Consider the following 21807-nt stretch of genomic DNA (forward strand, 5'->3'; position numbering starts at 1 on the left):
TTAACAGTCCACATCCCTGGCTTCAAGTAGTCATCGTAGAGAAAGTATAGTCTCTCTTAGATGCTGAGTGGGATGTCGTTGCTGTGTGGGAGGGAAGCCATTCCAGAAAAGAACAGAGAAGCCTGCAGGGAGTGAACATTGGTGAGCCCACGGTTTGCATCTGGTGTAAGCCTGAGTCACTTGGCCGCTGGAGGAAGATGGGAGGCTTTGAGGCACAGTCACAGATTGTCCTCACTCTGCCATACATGGCATCCTTAAGAATATGAAGGTGTTTCTACGTGAGAAGAGAACGTAAAACTAGTCAATCAAGTATGAATGGGGCTAGAATTACTTTTTGCGGTACTTCGAGTCATCATGTTTTAGAGGTGGAAGGGGATTTTTAGAGCTCGTCTAGTCAGGCTTGTTTCAACCTGACCCAGAATGTAGTTAGTTCCCCAGCTATTTCAATGTTGTGATTGGCCCAGCCCTCTCAACCTTGGGGACAGTATGCAGGAGAGGCTGTGTGTGAGCAGGGAACTTGTTTCTACGACCTAATCGTTAGAATAGGTGCTGTTTCAGGAACTCTACTAATATTTGTTGGGTAAAAATACTAGGTGTTGTCATGGATTCATCCAGAAAGTCAGGCAACGATTACCCGTTGCAGCCAGCCACTTGTGGGTCCAAATGATAAGCGCTGCAAAGAAGATGAAAAATACTTGCAAACAATAATGGATGCTAACGCACAGTCACACAAACTTATCATCTTTGATGCCCGGCAAAACAGTGTCGCTGACACCAACAAGGTGCGTTGTCAATAGCATTGCAGAAACAGTGCCTGTTTTCTTATGTCCTGCTAGTAAACCATCACACGGTTTGGATCCTCGCCCCCTAAAGTGAGAGTCTGTTCGAGGGGCCCACAGCTAGCCCTCCCTGTTGGTGTTAACCAGACAAACATATTTAAAGACATTTTGTTATCTGGAAATTTACTAAAGGTAAGGACCAATAGTAATTAGAAAATGGAGTTATGGAATAAAACGAATGTGAATACCTACTCCGTAACACGACACACAGAGAGAACAGGTACCTGGAGGTCTTGAGGCAGAAGAAGGGGAAGGGGGTGGGAAGGAGACCCCACTTATGTCCTGGCAGGAATGGGGTGGGGGGGCACGGCTCAGAGAAGACAAGCACGTGGCGGCCGGACTTCGTGGGAATAAAGCAGGGCCTGGAGAGAAGTTAGTGATATTGGACACTGTTACCCACCCGCCCCCAAGGCTCCACGACTAAGCTTATAGTAGTGCCAGCAGGGCCCTCCCCAGCCTTCTGGGGTAAAAAGAAGCCCAAGTACCCCCTGGGAAGCAGCCAGCCAAAGGATGGCCTCAGGTGCCCCTGATTTCAGACTAGCTGTTGGGCGCTTAGCTCAGGGCTAGCAGTACTGTTCACTCGGTAAGTGGAGTCTCACAGGTGCGTTTGGTTTTTTATTTTTTTTAATTGAGGTAAAATTCACATCATTTAAAACACCATTTTAAAGTGTACAATTCAGAAACCTCCATCACCACTATCTATTTCCCAAAGTGCCTCACCACCCCAAAGGGAAGCTCGGTACTCCCTAGGAAATAACTCCCCACTCCCCTCTCCCCCCAGCCCCTGGTAACCACCTCCAGGCTTTGGTCTGTGTGCATTTCCTGTTCTAGATATTCCACATAAGTGGGATCATGTGACATTTGCCCTTTTATATTTGACTTATGTCACTCAGCATCACGTTTTCAAGGTTTACTCATATTGTAGCATGTATCAGAACTTCATTTCTCCTTATGGCTGAATACTACTCCGTTTGGGCGGCCGGACCACAGTGTGTTTATCCAGTGCCCCACTGGTACATACCTGGGTGGTTTTCGCCTTTTGGCTATCATGAATAATACTGCAACGAACATTGGCGTACAAGTATCTGTTTGAGCTTCTGCTTTCATTTCTCTTGGGTCTGTACCTAGGAGTGGAACTCCTGGGTTACATGGTAATTCTATGTTTAACTCTTTGAGGAGCTGCCAGACAGCTGTCCACAGCAGCTGTGCCAATTTACAGTCTTTCAGCAGTGCCCGAGACTTCCAGTGTCTTCCCATCTTTGACACAGATGTGTTTTGAATGTCAGCCTCTATAAAATATAAGCTACTTACAGGCAAGATTTTGTTATAAGAACACGAAGAGGTGAGCCATAGCTCCCTTTTGTTACATTTTAAATCAATCTGTTGGGAACTCGTGAATTATTTAATTACAGAAATTCTTTGGCATGCAACTTCTCCTGTTCAGGCAGATGGCACTAACAGACCTAACCTTTTTAGACCTAACTCTCCGTGAGTAAAATCCAGTTGTTAATGTTGAAAACTGACAGTGGGTGATGGTGGATGTAGGAGGCATATTAACAGATTCATTTTTTTTTTTTAAGTCCATAGCTGGTAACACTAGGAAGAATACAAAAGTTAACTCTCGGTGATGTCATCTATATCTCTGGTTTTTAACAGGCAAAGGGTGGAGGATATGAAAGTGAAAGCGCTTACCCAAACGCTGAGCTTGTGTTCTTGGAAATCCACAACATTCACGTGATGAGAGAGTCACTCCGGAAACTAAAGGAGATCGTTTACCCGTCCATCGATGAGGCCCGGTGGCTGTCCAATGTGGACGGGACGCACTGGCTTGAGTATATAAGGGTAAAGTGATCCCTTCTTTCTAGTGCTTTCATGCGAAGGAGTCTCTTTGCACCATAGAGAGATAGCCAAGCGATCTCTCAGTGTGCCAAATGCTCACGTCTTTGCTGCATACTCAACCTGTCTTAGTTTCCAGGGGCAGGAGTCTGTGGGGGCTTTTGTGAGAGAGAAAAAAGATGAGATCTACTTAACCCAGATCAGGTTTTAAAACACTGTTGTGGCCTTTTATTAAAGGACCATGTTTACTGTAAGTTTTGAGTAAGTGATGCTAACGTTTCCTGTGAGTTTCAGTTTATTGCATGACATGATTTTATCAACCTGAGCTTCCAAAGTTCTCCCCAGAATTATTTTATGTTGTAATAGAAATTCAATGTACAACATGCCTTCTTTCCCCAAGACGCTTCTTGCTGGGGCAGTCAGAATTGCCGATAAAATAGAGTCTGGGAAAACGTCGGTGGTGGTGCACTGCAGCGACGGTTGGGACCGAACAGCCCAGCTCACGTCCCTGGCCATGTTGATGTTGGACAGCTACTACCGGACCATTAAAGGATTCGAAGCTCTCATAGAAAAGGAGTGGATAAGCTTTGGACATAGGTTTGCACTGGTAAGTTGAGATGGTTAGGTTCTTGCTTGACTGTTCTGTTCCATCATATCTGTGTGTGTCTTGTGTAATATGTAATACGTGCACATGCACGCATGCACGTGCTTCCTGCTTTCAATCGGACCTGAATTGACATAATAGACTACTATGGACCTAAGTGTTACATGTTCCTGGTAGGGCATTCTTTTCTTTCTTCCTTTTTTTTTTGGTACAGTTATTGCCTTTATATAAAAAAAAAAAAAGTGGGTGAAGTTCACATAACATAGAATTAACCATTTGAAAGTGAACCATTCAGAGGCATTTAGTAAATTCACAGCACTGTGCAACCACCAGAACATTTTCATCACCCAAAAAGGAAACCCCTTACTCGTTAACAGTCACTCCCCAGCCCCCTTTCTCCTGGTCCCTGGTAACCACTAACTGACTTTCTGTCTCTATAGGTTTGCCTATCCCTAGATAGCTCATGTAAATTCACCACGTGACGTGTGACCTTTGGTGTCTGGACCGTCCACACTGTAGCGTATATCAGAACTTCATTCTTTTTTATGGCTGAATGACGGAGCCCTGGTGGCGCAGTGGTTAAAGCAGTCGATCACTCTCCGGCAGAAAGATGTGGCAGTCTGCTTCCGAAGAGATTTACAGCCTCGGAAATCCTATGGGGTCGCTATGAGTCAGAATTGACTCGAGGGCAGTGGGTTTGGTTTGATGGGTGGAATATTCCATTGTATGGCTGGACCACATTTTATTTATCCATTCATCAGTTGATGGACATTTGGGTTGTTTCCATCTTTTGGCTACTGTGAATAGTGCTGCGATGAACATTGGTGTACAAGTTTTTGTTTGAACACCTGTTTCCAGTTCTCTTGGGTATATACCTGGGAGTGGAATTGTTGGGTTGTCTGGTACGGCATTCTTGGGCTGCTGTTTGGTATTTTAGTATAAACCCGCTGCCATCGAGTCTGTTCTGACTCATAGCGACCCTATAGGACAGAGCAGAACTGCCCCATGGAGTTTCCAAGGAGCGCCTGGTGGATTCAAACTGCCAACCTTTTGGTTAACAGCCTGAGCTCTTAACCACTACACCACCAGGGTTTCCACTTTAGTATAAATGGCAGCTAATTCCTGGTCTACCCGGGCACTCGAGCTGTTTAGGATTTGCCTGAATTTGAATACTCCTAGAAGTCCCATTCCCACTCAGACTTGACTGAAGAAGCAGGAGGCTGGGGCAGATGAGTACTTCGGGGATCCAGCTGCGGGGGCTCCAGGTGTACTGGCTGTGCCCCACTCCCAGGGAAGAAAGAAGGGGCAAGTCCACAGGTGCTTTAGGAGCTCCGTCAGGTCCTTGGACACATTGCTTCGCCTTCCTGGGCCTCAATACCCTCATCTCTGAAATGGGGTGTCGTAAGGGTAAAATGACTGTAGGTGTGCCAAGGACTGAGGACAGAGCTTGCTCCATGGTCAGTGCTGGCTGCATTTTCGCTCCAGTTATTATTTTTAAACATTAGTATCGTTGAAATAGAAAAAAAAAATCTGATCAATAGGTCAGTTAGAGTTAAAAGGTTTTATTGGGCAGAAAAAACTGTTCTCAAACAGGGAGCACCCCTCTGAAGAGATGAGCTGGTCACATCCCAATTGTGATAAGCTTATACACAGTATAAGCTGTTAAAGGAGCTCCCAAGAGGCAGATTTAACATGGTTGGTTGTCATTCACTTAATTGGCAGGAGGTGGCTTGGATTGGTTTATAAAGTTTGTGTGTCTGCATTCTGTAGGCTAGCTACAGCTTATCTCATTGTTTAAACTTTTCCCAGAACTGTCTTTATCACGAGTTTTCAGTTTCTTGAAGAGTTAAGTTTAAATGGGGCAGCTGGGGCGTATTTTGTAGCAGCATCCCTGCTCCCCCAGCAAAGGCTGTTCTCAGTGGGGAGGAGAAAGAGGTGTTTGCCCCTGGCCATCTCTGCTGTCTCCAAGTCTGGCTCTCCTCCCTGACTCCTCATGCCGAGTCTCCACCCAGCCCCAAATGCTGCTGTTACCCCGGCTCTGCCCTGACCCTCTTCCCTTCCCACTGATGTTCTCCCTCGGGAACTGAAGCATTCCTGTCCTCAGTCACCACCTGTGAGGCAGTGACTCCCAACCCGTGATCTGATTCTGCAGCATCCGTGCTCCTGAGCTCATTTCCTACTTCTCGTTAGCACCATGGGGTATAACACAGCCAACCTCAACTTAGCAGGGCCAAAATGAAGCCAGTGCTCCTTCTTCCTGTATCACTTCCTTTTGTATGTGCCTTCTCAAATGACAGCCAGCACCTCCTCAGCTCTCCCAGCCTGTGTTAGAACCAGCCTTGACCCCCCTTTTTTTACATAATCATCTATAACAATCACTCGCCACCGATTCCAATGATTCTACCAGGTAAATATCTTGTTGTCCACTGAATTTAGAACCTAGCGCTCTCTCACTCAGGTGATTTGTTGATTCCTTTAGTCAGTCAATCATTTAGTCAGTCAAGAGGTGAACATTATTGAGAACCTGCTATGTGTCAGGCACCTTGCTAGGCCCGGGGTGAAAAATGTGAAAGGCATAGGCCTAGGAGCACTCCTGGCTCATCAGGGGCCCTCAGTAAGGGTGCTCTCCAGGTCTAGAAGAACAGACAGGTGACCTGTGGTGGCAGCATCGTTGGAGGGTGGGGCCTCTGCCTCAGAACAGGGCAGTGCAGGGCAGTCAGAGCAGGCTTCCCAGAGGAGATCTTCTGATGGGTAGACGAATCAGTGCTGCAGAATAGAGCCTCCAGAAACCAGCCCCGATAAGCATAAGGAGTTAGTGAATAATAAATGTGTCAGCACAGATTCATGGGGAGAGGAAGAATCGTTCAGTAAATGATGCCGGCATAATTGGTTAAATGTTTGGAAATGATACAGCAGCTCTTGACCAAACGCCAGGTCCCAAATAGAATTTCAGATGAAAGAATGTGAATGAGTGCACAAACCAGAGTTTAAACTCTTTCTTGTTAGTGGGTGGGGAGGGACTTTTTTTTTTTTTCCAGCATAACAGCAGCGGAAGATGCCATGAAGGAAAAGATCACTGCTTTTGGCTATGTTCCTTCCAAAGGTCTGCATGTTAAAAACCACTCTGAGATTAGTAGTTACCAAGGGGTGGGGGAGGGAGGAATGGGGAGTTAAAAAAAAAAGTCCATTGGTAGATGAGTGGATAAACAAAATGTGGTCTGTCCGTACAATAGAATATTATTCAGCCATAAAAACACAAAAAGAAGATGTAAAAGCTTCAGTGAATGAGGGGAGATGACCTGTGGGGCAGTATGACCCAGGGTGAATCCATGCCCTTCCTGAAACTCTCCTTTTGCGTCCAGGCCCCCCACCACTCTCTTTGCTGATGGCTTCTTGGGCTCCTTTGTTGGTGGTGGACAGACTTGGTTCAAATCCTTGCTCCTCCTCTTATCAGCTGTGTGACCCCGGGCAAGTTACTTGACCTCTCTGAGCCTGTCTCCTCATCTGTACAATAAGGATAACAAAAATCCATGCTTTGTGGATCTTGGGAGGATTAAGATAGGATATAATTCAAGTAAAGTGCATGGCACCATGCCCGGGCCATTTTCTTATTACCTGACAGATGGTACCTAGTCTCTGTTTACTCCTGGTAATGTTTTTTGAGAATGTGTCTGTGTCCTTTTCCCTGCTCCCTTCCTGGATTGTCACAAAGCCAACTCTGTATGTCTAGGCCTAACCCCTGTGCTCAAGACTCTTCCCTGTCCCTGCCTGCTGGAACCGGGCACCTCACACAGAGCATATCCAGAGCTGAACTTATTCTCCCCCAACACTCCTGGTCCTGAACTCCACCTTTCCCGCTCTGAATGACAAACCCAGCTGCCAAACCCTCACACCGCGTGGATAATCAGTGGCCAAGTCTTGTCAATTCTGCCTCCAAACGAGCTTTCAAATCTGTCGCCTCCTCTCCATCACCACTGACATCCCTGTAATTCAATCCTCGTCACCTCCCTCTGGGCTGTCGTGGCAGTCTGCTAATTAGTCACTGCTGCCTGTCCCCTTCCAATCCGTCTTCCCACTGTCACCACATGGAGTGTTCCCAAAAGCAAGTCTGATGCTGCCGCTGCCTGGTGTAAACCCCTCAGGGCCTTCCGGAGGCCTGCATTTATTTGCAAACTCCTCAGTGTGGCATGCAAGGCCCTAGGTGATCTGGCCCTGGCCTACCTCGCCAGCCTCATCTCTCACCTCCCTCCCCTTGCCCATCCCTACCCAGCTACTGATGGTTCCCCTAGTATTCTGCACCATGGCGTGTTTTCATGCTGTCCCACCTGGAAAGCAGGCACTTCCTTGTCCTTCAAGGTTTATCTCAAGTGAGACCTTCTCCAAGACTCGGACTTGTGTGGCTTTCCCTCCACATTTGCTTCCTCCACCCTTGTCCTTTCCTGCCCCACCACACCTACCGCAGACCTGGAAGCCCTCGGAACACTTTGCTGCCTTTAGTATTTACAAGTCTTTCTCTCTTCCTGAGACCACAAATGAATTACTCGTGGAACCAGGTACTGGCTCATTTGTCTTTGTAGCCCAGATACTTAGCCGAGGGCCTGGCCTTTGCAAGACACCAAGAAAATGCTTGGAATTCTGAGGGTCACAAACCATAGGAGCTCGATAAATGTCTGCTAAAAGAATGAATGATTCCTCAGTTGTGAGCTGTCTGTGCACAACTTCTCTAGGTGACTCCATAGGACAGAGTACAACTGCCTTACAGAGTTTCCAAGGAGCGCCTGGTGGATTTGAACTGCTGACCTTTTGGTTAGCAGCCGTAGCTCTTAATCACTATGCCACCACGGTTTCCAAAACTTCTCTAGGCACCTTAAATAGGTAAGAGTCAGTCTGACGCATCATTTTACAGAGGGGACGTATAGAAATGAGGCAGTGCGCTATTACCCTCAAGTGACTTAGCCATTTCTCTCTCTTTTTTTATGTCTTTCTGGGTGGGGCAGTTTTCATAGATTCAGCATTTCCTATTCTTTTTGTGGTGATCATGTTATATTTTCATAGTGGTTTTTCTTCCTCATTCTTTTTTTTTTTTAGTCGTATTATTAAAAAAAATTTTTTTTTTTAATTATTAGAAGCCTTCGCTTAGAATGCTCACTCTTTAGCTGTTTTATTGATTTTACTTGTGACACTTAACAGTGTTTTGTCAGTCCTGTTTATGGGCTTCATACCTGTTAGCATGAATCCATTAATACATTATAAAACGTCAAAAGGGGCGAAGCACAATACTGGGCTCCTGGAGTAGGGACTCCCCTCATTATCATTGCAAGAGGGAGCTTTTGGTGTTCTGACTCCCGTAGAATTAGTTAAAACTTGTACATTGTTACCATTATTTTGACTCTCAGACTTCCGACATTTCTGAAAAAGGGAAAAAAAAAAAGGTTTTTACACTTTTGGAGAAAAACGGCATTCAGAATGTGCTGTGACGCTTTGCACCTGTGGTGCCAATGCTCATCGTTTGAACTGAAAAGTTTGCTGGCCAACTGCCTGTAACTTCTTGAGCTCAACTATATTAAAGAGAAATTAGAAAGCAGTATGTAAAAATAGAGTAGACTGAACTTTTGTTTCCTAAAAGTAATGGAAGTCAATTTAATTCAATAAAAAAATTGTTTTATTGTGGAAAAAAATATATATATATATAACTAAATATCTGCCATTTAACCATTTGTAAGGGCACGAGTCAGTGCCATTAATTACATTCGCTGTGTTGGGCAACTGTGTCACCTTTTGTTTCTTTTCAGCGAGTGGGCCACGGCGATGACAACCACGCTGATGCGGACAGATCCCCTATATTTCTTCAGTTTATTGACTGTGTTTGGCAAATGACAAGACAGGTAAGAGATCCCCAGGGTGTTTCTGCCAGGGCTTCAAACCAGTTCGAACCAGTTCAGTCATGGCCAAGGAAGCGAAACCGGAACAGACCTGAATTTTTTAAAATTTGGGTGGTCTGGAATCATAACCAGAAAGGGAGACTCAGAAGAGGCATAGTGATCCTTTTCAGGAGCCTGATGCGTGCAGTTGGATTATTGCCGGGCCTGAGGAGAGTGACACACAATCAGAGGGGCACGGTCGGCCTCCATTTTGAGTGGGTCACCGCTGTTTCTGACTCTGCAAAATCCCATAGCAAGAGATTTGGTTGCTATGCAATACGTATGCTGCCCTTGTTTTCTATGAGGGAGATTAAGTTTTTAGCAGGGCTTTGACCTGTAATTTTTCCTGTTCTAGTTATGGTTCTGATTCACCCAAATTTTAAAAATTCGGGTCCGTTCCAGTGTCATTGCCTCAGACATAATTAAACTGGTTTCTGACTTGTGTAGCCTGAGTCAAACATATTTTATCTCAAAATTGAAAACCAGGTAACCTTTTGCTGCACTTTCATTCAAAATGAATTCCTGTGTCTGTGTGTAAACTATGACCCCCTCCGTTATTTAGCTCCGTTCAATTCTCTTCACTTGCAAATACAAGCAGAAAATTAGAAACAACCAATGTCACACCAGATGTTACCTTTCTTCTGCATAAGGTCCTGCCAGTCGTCTTGCCCTCCAGCTGTGCAGACCGCGGTCCCCTGCTGAGTCAGCAGGTGTTACACATGGGCCTGCAACTGACTGCTAGCAAATGGGATTCACCCAGCCAGTCCGGGAGGATCCGCATCCTGCCGCAGGCCATAGCTGCTCCTGCCCAGGGTCGCTGAGGCAGATGGACGGCCGAGACTCATGGCTGCATAGAAATTTGTCATCAGCTGGTGCTCAGTTCCCAAACCAAACCCACTGCCATGGAATCGATTCCAACTCATAGCGTCCCTAGAGGACAGAGTAGAATTGCCTCAAAGGGTTTCCAAGGCTGTAAACTTTACAGAAGCAGACTGCCACAGCTTTCTCCTATGAAGCGGCTGGTGGGTTTGAACCATCAACCTTAACGTTAGCAGCCAAGTGCTTAACCACTGTGCCACCAGGACTCCTAACCCAATCATAGAGCCCTGAAAAACCAAGGGGCCCTGCAGGGGCCCCTCTTCCCTGAGCTAGTCGGCAGATGGCTGCAGTTCAGAGCTGCCCATAAGGCCTGTACATTTAAACCTGACTTTTGGGCCTTATCCTCACTGCAGGAGATAGTGCCGGGGGAACGGACCTGGAACCAGAGGGAGAGAAGTGGCCAAAAGGAGTAGTTTTCCCCAAGCATTTGGTGTTGCCCGGCTGAGGGCAGCTGCAGAAGAGTGAGTCGGGAGCGAGAGCCAGGGTCCGGGCCCACCCCTTCCTAGTCAGCAGCAGCTCCAGGCTGTGCTGCCGCAGTCCCGTGGAAGGGAACCAGCCAGAAGGGTGTCGAAGCCATGCAGTGATTCCAGGCCTCCCAGGTGTTCTGCTGTGCAGATGAGTTTGAGGATCGGCTGTCTAGACCAAGGCTCTCTGAGGGTGGCTCTGGGCCAGCAGCCTCAGCATTCCCTGGGAACCTGTCCTTGGCGGTTTCATGACTAAACCGTTTTTTTCTCTCCATTGAAGTTTCCTTCAGCGTTCGAGTTTAATGAACTATTCTTGATCACAATCTTGGATCACCTTTATAGCTGTCTCTTTGGGACTTTTTTGTGCAATTGTGAACAACAGCGATTCAAAGAGGTGAGCGTATTGTATCTCTGTCTGTTGCTCTCCCTTTTTCTCAGGTGCCTTTCCCACTAAGTGCCATTGTAGAAAGAAGACTGACCTCGGAGGGCCTGGGTTCTAGGCTTGGTGCTGTCTGAATGGAGGGATGGGCTCAGTGCTCTCTCGGGGTTTTACCAGCCCCAAGTGTGTCTAACCTTAGAGGCTCTCTGGAACAAGCCCTTACTTTATGGGCAGTGGGGGTGGCCACTGGGACCCAGCCCTGTTTGTTGAAAAGACTGTTCTTTGTGGAAAGAATGGGCTTGGCGCTACTGTTGAAAATCAGTAGACCGTAAATGTAAGCATTTATTTCTGGACTCTCAATTCTGTTCCATTAATCTCTATGTCTATCCTTATGCCAATACCACATCGTTTGGATTACTTTACTTTTGCTTTGCTTTATAGTTAAGTTCTGAAATCAGGAAGTGTGAGTCCTCCAACTTTGTTCTTTTTCGTGATTGTTTTATTTATTCCGAGTCCTTGGAATTATTACTGGTTTTTGCTCTTATAAATACAATATATGTGTATATGTATATACGTATATAAAATGAAAAGGTCATAATTGAATGTCCGGTGTTTAGATAGCTTGTGAGGACACAAGCTGACTTGTGAACAGATTGGTAGGAAATATCTCCTGGCCTCACCATTTTCTCATTTTGACTTTGCCATTGTGCTTGGTCCATGTTCAATGTGTATCTGTCCCACCAGACCTGTGGGTTTGGGTGTTTTCTTTCAGATGAGCAATGCAAACAGATAGTGTTTCTAAACAGTGTGTTGTAAGATTGTGTGTTGCTGGGATGTGACTTAGTGATATATATACCTCTCTCTATAAAGCTTCCTCAGCCTACAACCCTGTCACGTTTTTCCCTAGCTGGCCACGATATTCCAGTGAAGAATTTTATCTTAACTGTAAATTCTACCCACACTCCTAATATTAAGGGTCACAAAAGCAATCTCCAACCAGGGCTCAGAAATTCATTTGTTATTATTGGGCCTAGATCCTGTTACCCCATCGTCCTGTGATTGTTGGAAAGTTCTGGCTCTGCCTTCCACTGACATACTGGCCTGATGTCACCTTTTTCCAGGACAGGAGCTGGTGTGTTTTCATGCTGTCTCCAGCATAAGGCCATGTATGGCATGGGGTAAGGGTGCTCAGTAAATGCTTCGGAATTTTCCAGCGTATGAATGCACTTCATCATTCAGGTCCTTTTCTGTATTTAATTCTAATTCTTGACAATATGAAGGAAAATTGAATTTTTGAATGTATTCCATTTTTATTTTTCAGGATATATATACGAAGACTATATCTTTATGGTCTTATATCAATAGCCAGCTAGATGAATTTTCTAATCCCTTCTTTGTGAACTATGAAAACCACGTATTATATCCTGTTGCTAGTCTGAGTCATTTGGAATTATGGGCAAACTATTACGTACGATGGAATCCACGAATGAGACCTCAGGTATCTTTTTTTTTTCCCCTTCTTTTCTAAAGAGCCTATCTTTCCAAATAAAGAGGGCATTGTAAAAGTGTGTGTATGGGAGGTATCGGCAGATACTGCTGCAGGCCCTCTGCCCTCACCTTGGAGGGTTCAGCTCTTTACATTCGTGTTCTAGAAGGTTCCTCCCACACATCAGCCCAGATGCTGCTTGCTGGGTGAGAGTTAAAACTCTTACCACTTCTGTCTCCTGCTGCTGAAGGCACAGAGATAAAGTATCCTGGGTTACTGCATTTGATTCTGTCCTTCAAACGACTTTACGTGGTGGTGTTGTGGGAGAAGACATGATACCAGGTATCACACCTGAAGCTGCATGGCGATCTGGTAGCACAACACGAGGGTGTGTGCCCAGTCAGGACTGGGTGCCCTCTTGAAGAAGGGAAAATGCCCCGGCCCCTGCCACCATACTTTTTCCTTGTAACATTTTCTCAGATTGAAAGAAATTAGAGACCAGCTATGGCTTCCCCATGCCTCCTCACCCAAGTCCTGAATGTTCCAACATGACATTCAACAGGCCTTGATGACAACAGGTGATCATGGCACTGTGTTACCTTTCTTTGTAATTTATTTACATTCCTCTCTCCCTTTAGACTTTGTGCTGCATGGTGGTAAGCCCCTGGCTCAACCACTTGTCACTAGACTGAATTCTCCCCAAAACACAAAATAAGTATGAGGGAGAATGTTCTTTTGAAACGGCAGGTGTGCCCTGAAGCCTGCAGGGAGCCAGAGTGGTGGCAGTGCCATTAGCATTCTCTCACAAAGCTGGTACCCTTGCAGCGGGGCCCAGATTCCAGAGCTGCTCTCCTTCTGGCTCTCAGGGCTTCATTTAGAATGCTAAGCACAGAGACCCCTGTGCTTACCCAAAGCCAGCATTCCCCTGCCACTACCTTCCTCCTCACTGCTGTTTATTTCTGTCCCATTTCGACTCTTTGCCGAGTTCTTCTTTATTGGGTGGCTTCGATTTCACCTGTTTTAGCAACAGGGAAAAGGGACTATAAAAGAGAGTGTCTGAAATCAACTACTTTATTTAGATCATGTAGAGGGAGTTCCAGAATGAGTTTCTTTGGTGACTCAGCAGGACCAGGTGGTCCACAGAAATTCTTTAGCATTAGCAGGATGCCCAACAGAGCCACTACTAGAACTGAAGTGCCTTTGGTTAAAACGAGGCTTTTCGGTGACTGCAAGAGTCTATTTTCCCCCTCTACTCAGCAAGTTGTAGGGTTGAAGAAATGCTGACCAGTGGAGAAGTAAAATTGTCCAGACGAGGAGCGCCCCCTTGAGCCAAGAGCACCTTCCCATCGCAACAGCTCCCTCTGTTGGTGGGCCGGCCCTGCGCACATGTCGCCCTGCACTTGTCCTCACAAAACCCTGGCAGGCAAGGACCAGTTCTTTCTAAATAGTGCAAAATACATGACAGATCTACATCCACTCTTCACTTATCAGTATGGTTAGTTTCCAAAGACCAGGTCATTATGCGAAAATAGGCATTATGTGAAAATGGGGGGTAACCACATCAGCCTGCACAATGGAGGACGACTACAACATTATACAACAGTAAGATCGCATCATTACGTAACTGCCAAGCCACTGAGGGTCATGGCCAAGTTGACGCGTAGCCTTAACCGTCACAGTGTTACTCTTGCCTCACGCCTTGGCGTTCATTACTGCCAGACATACGTCGTTAATGTGCAAAGTAGTCAGTAGATTTTTTACTATTGTCGTAAATGCAAAATGTCAGATACCGAGATAGTAAGTGAGGAGTTAGGTGTAGTGTTGAATGCAGTCAGATCCTTAACACGGGAGCAGATCAGCTTTGGATGATAATTACGATCAGGCTAATGATAGCTACTACAACTTGACAACCTAGTGTATGCCAGGTACTGGGCTGGGCGCTTTACACATGTGACTTTATTCAACGACCACTATGACCCTAGGATACCGAGGGGGAAGGAAAGGACCAGAAAAGCCATAACTGGCCCATGATCTTGCCACCTGGTTTGCAGTCATGGGAAGGGTGTCCCTGGCAGCGATGTGCTGCCTGATGGGGCCGAGTTCCAGAGACCCACCATAAAATGAGTCCACATAAAGCACCAGGCACCATGCTTGGAGGGTGGTGGGTGGGTATTCTCCCCTATGCTGTCCTGCACAGGAGGGAGGACTGAGAAAAAGTCTCAGCCACAGCCTTTTATGCTAAATGCCAGCAGCCTGGATGGGTGGGTCCAGGTGCTAGACACACAGGCATTCTGGGGGCAGGCTGGTCATGGAGGGCCTGGTGCGGCATCTTCAGGAGTTTGGGCTGTATCCTGGTGGCAGTGGGGATCATCACAGGGTTTGGAAGCAAGGGGAAGGCTATATGACAGGGCCATGTGTATGTTCTAGAACTCTCGCTCTGGTGGGCAGCGACGACGGTGGCAGGGAGATGAGCAGGAAGGCTGGTATGGGTGGCCAGTGACAGAGCACAGTGAGCCAGTGGGGCAGGGAAGGGAAGGAGAGGATGAGAAGGGAGGCATTATAGACTGAAATGTGTCCCCCGAAGTTGTACGTCAACTTGGCTAGGCTGATTCCCCCTGTTGAGTGGTCGTCCACCATTTTGTGAATCTGACGTGATTCTATTGTTGTAAATCCTAACCTCTATGATGTTAGTGAGGCAGGATTAGAGACAGTTAGGTTAAGGAGGGAGGACTCAATCTACAGGATTAGGTTATTTCGTGAGTCAATCTCTTTTGAGATATAAAAAAGAAGCAAGCAGAGAGACGGGGGACCTCCTACCACCAAGAATGAAGAACCAGGAGTGGAGCGTGTCCTTTGGACCTGGGGTCCCTGTGCTGAGAAGCTCCGAGACCAGGGGAAAATTGATGACAAGGACCTTCCCCCAGAGCTGACAGAGAAAGCCTTCTCCTAGAGCTGGCGACCTGAATTTGGACTTGTAGCCTACTGGACTGTGAGAAAATAAATTCCTCTTTGTTAAAGGCATCTCTTGTATTTCTGTTACAGCAGCACTAGATAACTAAAACAGGAGGAAAGGCCAGTCTCATGCCTGTTGGATAACCCACCCCTGTCTGAAAGCCTCGCAGAGACTTTGGATCTACAAGGAGTCTTGGTTTTGGAATAATCATAATGTTAATCCTCTCAGGGTCCAGATGTTGAAGTGTTTCCTTAAAAAACAATGTCTCAAAAAGTTAAAAAGAGAGTTACTATATGACACAGCAATTCCACTCTTAGGTACCTACCCAAAAGAATTGAAGGCAGGAATGCAAACCGATAAACTTGTACACCCGTGTTCACTGCAGCATTATTCACGATAGCCAAAAGGTGGAAACAAGCCGTGTCCATCACCAGATGATGGATAAACAACAGGGCCCACCCATACAGTAGCACACTACTCGGCCATAAAGAGAAAGGAAGTCCTGACACATGCTAAGACATGGAGGAACCTTGAAAGCAAGATGCTGAGTGAAAGAGGTCAAACCCAAAAGGACAAATGACGTGGATAGGCAAGTGTATGGAGATCAAAGTTTAGGAGTGGTTTCCAGGGCGGCATTGGGTGGGGCAGAGCAGAATGGTACAGGGTTTTTTTTTTTTTTTTTTTTGGGTAGGGGGAGATGAAAATGGTGTGGACTTAGCGGTGATAGTTGCACAACTCAGAATATACTAAAAACCACGGAACCAAACACGTCAGAATGGTTCATGCGAATATCTCAGGAGAGCAGTGCAGTAGGAGGGGCTTGGTAAACCAGCTGTGTCTCTGCTTTCCCCCAGATGCCAATTCACCAGAATCTCAAGGAGCTGCTGGCCATCAGGACGGAGCTGCAGAAGAAGGTGGAGGAGCTGCAGCGGGAGGTGGCCACGCGCTCCATCTCGTCCTCTTCTGAGCGCGGCTCCTCACCTTCCCACTCGGCCACCCCGGTGCACACTTCCGTCTGACGGACGAGCGCCGGGGGCAGGCGCTTCCTGCAGGTCCCCAGGTCTCAGGACCTTCCGTGGGTAAGGAAAGGGCTTGGCGGTCCTTTGGCGGCTGCCGTTCCCACTGCAGCTTCTGATCTTGTCTTTTAGGATTAGGCCCAGCGGCCTCGTGTCTGGATGGCCTTTCCAGCCATCGGCCGGCCATTCGTGAGGCTCAGCGACAGCTCCAGCTGAGCCCCCTTTTTGCCAGCGCGTTTTGTCTCCTGAACAGCCTGTTCTCTCTCGCCAGCAGTTTCACAGGGGCCCCGGCTGTCGGGTTGGCCCCAGGAGCCACGTTCTACCAGTTCAGGCAGCTTTGGGGCAACTAGTGTGAATTAGTGCGATACTTAGGGTTAAGGGAGTTGTACATGAATTATTTCACGGCTCAGTACTTCATTCAAAACAGACCCCGATCACTTTCCACGTTGGCCGGCCATGTGGCATCTTTGTTCTTTGCTACACCTTGAAAACTGTTCTGAAATATTTGGTGGGGGGGAGATATTGCGATCTCTTCCAGTCCCTTCACGCGAGGGGTCCTCCTGTACCAGTACTGTTGTGTACATAGAAGGTATTTTTAACCAAGAGAAACATGCCTTTATTTTCCTATGTCCTTTTTTTATGTTTAGAATAGTCACCCAAGAAACCTCATGCTAACTTTCACGTGGTACGTGTGAAACCAGGTTTGCAGATGGCCATTTAAAGGGAACCAGTGTGCCCTTGCCTCACTCTGGTACTTGCCCCCTAGGGCAGCCCAGGTGGGAATGAGGCATGCTCCGCCCTTCCCTGGTGAGGGGTAAACCGAGGACTCGGCCTGTCCCCCGCAGCCGCAGGCCTCCCCATGGATTCCTTCCAGGAGCCATGCCCGTGGACTGGCGCTGGGGCTGCCCTGGCCTCCTCCCAGCTTTCCAGTTGTCTGGGGCAAAGCAAGCTGCAGCCGCCCTCGCCTGTGACAAGATCCCCTAGCTCCATGTATTCGCGCCACTGCATGCCACTGTCGTAAAGCAACCCCTGTGCCGGGGCTTCCGTTGCCAAAGGCTTCACTCCACCTGCTGGGGTTGCAACTTTGGGTGGTGACCTTCGTGTGGTGATGGTGAGCTCTGGCCTCTGCAGAACCCTGCAGCCAGCGGGCCACGCCCTCCTCCCCCAGCCTAGGGGCACACCCCAGTCCGGCGCACTGGCACGGGCCTGGTTGTTTCCAATGACTGGATGCCACACAGAGTCCTTCCGATTGACCTTATTTCTGAGCGTTCTTAAAAAGTTGTTTTTACGGTCAAATATTTGGAGCCTTCTAATTCTTCGAATGATCCTTACCTTTATCCACGGTAATTTGACCATCTAAAATCAATGCTCAGTTTTTATCATCTAGGTGATTTGTTTCTAAACTGTAGTTTAATTGAAATGAGCTTTCGATTCACGCTCCCAGTGTAAACTGAGTGATTGTATCCGTTGATACACTGATTTTCTTCAATGGGTATTCCGGGAATAACATTCAACCCCCCAGCTGCCCCAGGGCTGTCAGGTACTGTTGAGCGAACCTGAGAACGCAGAGTGGGCTTACCCGGACAGTTCAGCCGGCCGTGGGTGCGGGGCTGGCCACCCGGCACTGGGGCCAGGTCCCTGCCTGCTGGCTTGGTCCCAGCTGGGCCCTGGCAGGTTTCTGAGCAGCGCCTGCCCCACTCCCCATGCACTCGGCCCCAAGCAGGAGCCCTAGAAACCCCCATGGATTCCCAAGAAGCACAACAGGTCCTTTTTCTTTTTATGTTCCTAGAACAGACCTGAGTTTCTAAAACAACTTGAAGTACGGTTTTGTTACCTAGGCGACTCTTTTTTTCTGTTTTATTTAAGTGTACTAGAACGTAAAACCTTTGCAGTTCAGGGTTTTAAAAACTGGTACAGTGTTGTATTTGCCCTGTCTGATGCACTGTTTTAATCTATAATTAAAATTACGTTTACTCCGTGGTCTTGTTTTTTGCTGTCTCTCCTTTTTAGGAGTTTTGGTAGATTTTTCCTTTGAGGAAAATTAAAAATAATAAAATACAGGGATTGAATATTTCCTGTGCCAGGAACAGTTCATATATGTAAAGTGCCTTTGCATCATCATTTAATTCTTACTAAGTCTTCAATGTGATTGACCAGAAATTTTGAGTGTCTGGGCCAAGACGGGGGGGGGGGGTGGTTCAGGGTTCGGAGACTTGGTGATGTTTTACTACAAGCAAGCCTGGTTTGGCCCAGATATGCCCTCTGACCTCAACATGAAGCCTCCCGTCACCGCGCAGGGCCCGCTGCACTCTGGGCCCGCTGCAATGTCCGGCTCTCCTCCCAGTTCACAAGCCAAGCCTGGACGCCCTGACACTAAGCTGCTCATCGAGGGGATGAAGGCAAGAACACAAGCTTTGGCTGAGGAGGAAGGGACTCAGGTGGGCTCCAAACCAAAGGCTATTATTTCTGGGAAAGCCAGCATCACTGAACACTGTCAGAATACAGTGGCCTGTCAGGTTCAATTTTGTTTAATGCAAACAACACTGGACAGCTTACAATTCACACTTAAACACAAGCACATGAAAAAATGTACAGGGAATTCATCAGTCTCCCTTTCTTCCTCCGAGAATTGGTATGAACCCCCAACCCGAGCGGCAGAGGCATTCAGGCGCCTCCTCTGTGGCTCCCCCGCCAAGAGGGGACCCCACCTCATTGAGCTCGGGCTCAGACTCGTTACCCTAAATACTGAGCCTTTCTTCTTTTTGCTTTTCCCTACCAAGTTAAGCTGACGTGGACTGGACCTGTTCAATTGGCCCTTCCAAGTTCACTCATTTTCTCTCCCCTATCCCATAGGGCAGGCCCAAGCTGGCCCATCCTACTTGCAGATGGACACAGTAACCGTAAGAAACCCCTATGCTCTGCAGGCAGCAGCACCCCCGCGAGCGTAAAACGCTGGTGCTGGTGTTCCTGCTGGAAGGAGAAGCCCTCTAGGATGAGCGCTCTGGGAAAAGAGGCTGAAGTGATCTTCAGGGCATCCAGTTACCAGGAGCTACCGTCTGCATGTCTAGGTGCCAGGCCACGGGCTTTCCACAGAAGGACCGAGGTTAGCTAAGAGCAAACCAGAGCTCTTTTAACTAAGGTCAGTGTCGTTCCTGAGGAAGGGTTCACATCAAGCGGGGGTGAGAGCACTGATTTTCTGTCACAGCTGTAGGGTTTGCATTGGAAAGCCAAAGTGGACGAGCTCAGGCAGCCTGGCCCTGGAAGGGTGCCGAGCCTCAGGGCTGACAGTAGAGAAGGCCCTGCCCGTAGGAGGCCAACCCAAAGCTCTAGTGTAGCGCCATGCCTGGCCAAGGGACACGTGGTCCCATCACCCCTCGTCCTGGTCACTGCTGTGACTGTGACTTCTTGGGAACCTCGGTGAGTGGCCATCCTAACAATGCTGAGCCCTGGGCCCTCCCCACTCCTGTCCCTCAGGGCACGAGCCCCCACACCCTGATGTCACCCTATCTATGTGGCAACAGGACAAGTCTTCCAGACCCACCTCCAGCCCAGCTCCTCAAGTGGGCCTCCAGGGGTGGGGTCATCAGCCCTTGGCGTCTTTGGTGTTGGGAAGGGATAGATGTGAAAACGTGACAAAGTTAACAACTATCGGGCCAAGGAGGGTGGGAGGCCCTGGAAACAGGTACATCTTGCAAGCAGTGCCCTCACCTGCTAATTAACCTTGAGACTGGGGCGCTCCGAGAGGCCACAGTTCTGGGGTGTTTGCTCAGTGCAGGTCTGTCTGGGATTAACGGCAAGCAAGGGGAGGGGTGTTTCGGAGCCCCGCACATCCGTACGGAGTTGATCCTAAAGGCAGCCTGAAGACGCAGTGCTCCATCTTACTACTGACCACAACCAGTATGTTCTCCAGACCGTGGACGTGAAGGAGCCACGCAGGCGAGGGGATGCTCGAGGCGGTCCACAGTCCAAGGAGGCAAGCAGATTTGTGGAAATAGGACTCTTAACTTCCCACTGACTAATCACCAGTAGTCGGGGGCTCAAGACTCAGCTCAGCAGAGCTGGGACAACCTTGACCCTGGATCCACACGGAACATTCCAAGAAGCCAGCTCTGCTCTGGCCCAATCCAGACCACTTCGGTGTGGGTAAGTGCCAGGCCTTAGGTTCCAGGGTGCCCTTTGTTGGAGCGGGACAGGCAGGATGACGACAGAGTTCCCCCGCCATGGGTGTGTCACGAAACCGAGCAAACATCTCTTCCCTCCCCACACCCCCCCCAAAAATTTTTAAGCAAACCCCAAGCATGCTGCTGGCTTTGATGCTCATTCTTGACATCTGTAGCTTTGGGAACCAAAATAAGAACATACATAGAGTGGAGGGTCAGCGTCTCCCCCACCCCGCCCACTCAGCATAACACTCATATCCAGTGCACAAATGAGTCCTGGAAACTTGAATCATGGCAGCCTTCAGCCCCACACCCATTCCCTGTGGAATCAGATGGAATGAGGCCTGAAAGCCCTAAACGCTGATGGTAGGACTGTGATGAGATGCACGTCTGCACTTAAATAACTGGAAGTCTCCACTCGCGCCAGCTCTCTGCAAGCCCAGCCCTTCAAACCTGTCATCCAAAAAAGAGGGCCAAAATAAAAGCGCCCCTCTGGCTGGTGTGTGTGTGCATGTGTGTGCCTGTGTGCATGGGTATGCATGTATGTATGTGCGTGTACGTGTGTGTGTGGTGCTACTTGGTGCTGACTGGGTTGCTCCCTGCAGGAGCTCCAAGGATACCCCTAAACACTGCACATACCAGGTATTAGCTAGGGGCTTACCCCATTTACAGCTTTTGAAGTTGCTGCCCCAGGCAGGCCCACCACGAAGAGCCAAGCCAGCACGTCCATGGATCACACTACCCTGGGTTCAGGTCTTGTCCCCTAAGCATAAGTAGCTTTCTTCATCCTCGTCCTTGGCGGGCAGGCTGGTGCTGGCTCTGCCCGAGCAGGGCTTGGCTTGCAGTACCACACCTCTGCAGAGTGCCTGGCAGGTGCGTGGCCCACCCTGCACTGAGGGCCTGAAACCAAACTGGCAAATACCAAGAGCTTATCCAGAGAACTGAGAGCAACGAGCAGCAATGACGTCAACAAAGCAGCACAGCAGCTGTGGATCCAAATGAGAGAGGGGCTGGGGCTCAAGCGGGTGCCTCAGATCCGGGGCTGCTCAGGCGGCGGCGGCTCTGCCTACTGGGTTTGCAGTGATGAGTATCTCACTAGGAAAAACCAAATGCCCATTAGGAGGGATTCGTTCCTTTCTAGCACAGGAGGGGAAGGCCGGAAACGAGCCGCTGCTGGGGATAGAAGCTTGGTCTCCCCCCTACCCCCAGTTCTGCCCTTCCCCGCTGCCCCCAGCCCCAGGAAGGATGACCCTGGCCCTGGGAGCAGAGC

General features: G+C 48.3%; 2 protein-coding genes across 9 annotated transcripts in view; one reads left to right on the forward strand and one right to left on the reverse strand.

The window, feature by feature from the left end:
* Positions 1–17622, forward strand: part of MTMR1 (myotubularin related protein 1) — a 56188-nt gene extending 38566 nt beyond the window's left edge. For 2 of the 6 annotated variants that reach the window (XM_023540394.2, XM_064277717.1), the window contains 7 exons: positions 594–782; positions 2496–2681; positions 3076–3282; positions 9072–9164; positions 10824–10937; positions 12244–12420; positions 16216–17622. In XM_023540394.2, the coding sequence (XP_023396162.1) occupies positions 594–782; positions 2496–2681; positions 3076–3282; positions 9072–9164; positions 10824–10937; positions 12244–12420; positions 16216–16380 (1131 nt within the window). In that variant the 3' untranslated portion in view covers positions 16381–17622. The remainder of the gene's footprint in view (positions 1–593; positions 783–2495; positions 2682–3075; positions 3283–9071; positions 9165–10823; positions 10938–12243; positions 12421–16215) is intronic. The other 4 variants (XR_010319688.1, XM_064277718.1, XM_064277719.1 and 1 more) reach the window with 4 other exon arrangements.
* A 65-nt stretch (positions 17623–17687) lies between these two features.
* CD99L2 (CD99 molecule like 2) overlaps positions 17688–21807 on the reverse strand; it is a 105887-nt gene continuing 101767 nt past the window's right edge. For all 3 annotated transcript variants that reach the window (XR_010319689.1, XM_064277721.1, XM_064277720.1), the window contains one exon: positions 17688–21632. Coding sequence is in view for 1 of the 3 variants with exons in the window: in XM_064277721.1 (XP_064133791.1) it covers positions 21604–21632 (29 nt within the window). In the remaining 2 variants the exon portion in view is untranslated. The remainder of the gene's footprint in view (positions 21633–21807) is intronic.

The sequence above is a fragment of the Loxodonta africana genome, chromosome X (genome assembly GCF_030014295.1).
Source record: "Loxodonta africana isolate mLoxAfr1 chromosome X, mLoxAfr1.hap2, whole genome shotgun sequence".
Taxonomy (NCBI): domain Eukaryota; kingdom Metazoa; phylum Chordata; class Mammalia; order Proboscidea; family Elephantidae; genus Loxodonta; species Loxodonta africana.